The 2,326-nt window shown below is 46.5% G+C and overlaps 1 protein-coding gene across 2 annotated transcripts in view; it reads left to right on the top strand.

Moving 5' to 3' along the window:
- Nucleotides 1-2,095: 2,095 nt before the first annotated feature.
- Nucleotides 2,096-2,326, top strand: part of Cnbd2 (cyclic nucleotide binding domain containing 2) — a 45,290-nt gene continuing 45,059 nt past the window's right edge. For both annotated transcript variants that reach the window (XM_026787237.1, XM_005363047.2), the window contains exon 1: nt 2,096-2,146. In XM_026787237.1, the coding sequence (XP_026643038.1) occupies nt 2,096-2,146 (51 nt within the window). The remainder of the gene's footprint in view (nt 2,147-2,326) is intronic.

Here is a 2,326-nt window from a genome sequence, read left to right as displayed (position 1 = left end):
GAACTAGCTCTGTAGACTAGGCTGGTCTCGAACTCACAGAGATCTGCCTGCCTCTGCCTCCCGAGTGCTGGGATTAAAGGCGTGCGCCACCACAGTTCCAGGGTCTCTAATGTCCTTTTCTTGCCTCCTCTAGCACCAGGCACACCCAAACATACATGCAGGCATGTGGTGGTTTGAATGAGAAAAGCCCCCCATAAGGCTCATGTGTTTGAATGCCTGGTCCTCAGTTGTGGAGCTTTTTGGGAAGGGTTAGGAGGTGTGGTTGTTCTTTGCAGTGCTGTCTTTTGTTGTCAGCAAGACGAGTGGTTTTGAGTTTCTGAAATGTCTTTCACTTCTATTTACCTCATCTATGGACTATTGTGCCCTTGCTTTGGTCTTTGCTTTCTTGTTTGGAAATGTGCCAAGCCTTTTGAGCTCTTTGTTGGTCATGATTAGCATCTGTTTCATGTTAATTGTCTCTCTATTTTGTGGCTCTCACCTGACATTTACTTTTTATGTCTCTTACCTCCTCTTTTTTCTTATTTTGTAATGTTTATTTTTTTAACCATAACTGCTCTTTTTGTATTTCTGTGTATGTGTGGTGTGCAAATCTGTATGAGTGTGAATATATATATATATACACACATATACATACATGTGCATATATATGTATGTGTACACATGCACACACACATATATTTACCTTGTATGTGCAGAAGCGCACAGAGGCCAGAAGAGGGTGTGGGATCCCCAGGAACTGGGGTTACAGATGGTGAGCCACCATGTGGGTGCTGGGAACCAAACCCAGGTCCTCTACAAGAGCAGTGAGTGCTCTTATCTGCTAAGGCATCTCTCCAGTGCCACCATAACTCCTGTAGATGAAACAGTTACAGACTCCTAGACAGTGGTAAAAGTATGCTTAGTTAGGGTTTCATTGCTGTAGAGAAACAACATGACCATGGCAACTTTGTTGTTTGTTTGTTTTTTTGAGACGGCTTTTTTGTGTTACAGCTCTGGCTGTCCTGGAACTTGCTCTTGTAGGCCAGGCTAGCCTCTAACTCACAGAGATCCGCCTGTCTCAGCTTCCCAAGTGCTGGGATTAAAGGTGTGTGTCACCTGGCACACAGAATTTATTCTGATTTCTTAGTTCTCTCTCCCTCTCCCTCTCCCCCCCCTCTCTCTCTCTCTCTCTCTTTCTCGTGTGTGTGTGTGTGTGTGTGTGTGTGTGTGTGTTATGAATAAGGTCTACTATGACTTCTTTAGATGCATGCTAGGCATTTGCGCTGCCAGGGGGTACACACAGCCCTGCAGCCTAGGCCTTTATTCTGTCTTCACTGCGTTCAATGCTCTTTATTTTCTTTGTTGGTTGGTGGCTGACTGCAGATGTACCTGGAAAGAAAGGGTGGTATGTCATGTGATGCTTGCAAGTTCAGCTTTTCACTGAAGATCTTAATGCAAAAGCAAGTTAAGGCGAGAGCTGTTGTCACTGCGAAGTATAGCTCCCTAGGGGAGGGTTGGACGGTAACTGCTGTCTTTTTCTTCTCCACCCTCAGGACCACAGAGTCATCTACTTTACCAAGGTCCTTTCAGCATTTGATCTTGCAGTTGTTTGGAGGATTCCCTGCTTGTACGGATTTCACATGACCTCTGGGACAAAGCCATGGGCCCATTCCCTAGTGTCTCTTAAGACACCGGATTGCTGAGCTGAAGTGTTAAATGTCCTTACCTGTAGCTGAAAAGCTTTTACCTTCTTCCAGATGGTTTGATGACTCTGGCAGTCAGCTAGACATTTGAGCCCCAGGATCTTCATGAGTAGAGTTGGGTTTAAGGACCCTCATGGGGATTGTAAGGGTAATGCCCATGGTAGCTCAATAAATTCTAGATTCTGTTATCATACCGTTGCCCCCTCTTCGTTCCAGAATTTTCGCTTGTGACATAAGTAGATTCTCGGAATAAGATTTTTCTCAGAATCAGGCTTCCAGCAGCTCTTGGCAGGGTGTGCCTTGCTGTGGAAGGGACTGTTTGTTTCTAATTTAACGATTTTGTAGAGGAAGATTTGTTGTTCTCCCTGTGAAAGGCAAAGGGTCCAGTTGTGCCCTTTGCCAACTTAGGAAGCATGAAGAGAGGTGTGGGGTCTCGTAGCTGGCAGTTCCTGAGGGTGGAAGAGGTGAGGCGGGCCACAGGCTCTGGGAGGGGATCCCTGAGCAGAGAGTTGAAGGAGTAGGCCTCGAGGAAGGAAGAAGCAGGTGTGGGTGAGGCAGCGGGTGGATGGTGGCACGCTGTGCCTCTAAGAATTCACAACATGGCATGAAAAGGGGTGTGCCAGAGAGGCTCAGGACTGAGTTCT

This window comes from Microtus ochrogaster, linkage group LG8 (assembly GCF_000317375.1).
Source record: "Microtus ochrogaster isolate Prairie Vole_2 linkage group LG8, MicOch1.0, whole genome shotgun sequence".
Taxonomy (NCBI): domain Eukaryota; kingdom Metazoa; phylum Chordata; class Mammalia; order Rodentia; family Cricetidae; genus Microtus; species Microtus ochrogaster.
This window is presented reverse-complemented; position numbering and strand designations above follow the sequence as displayed.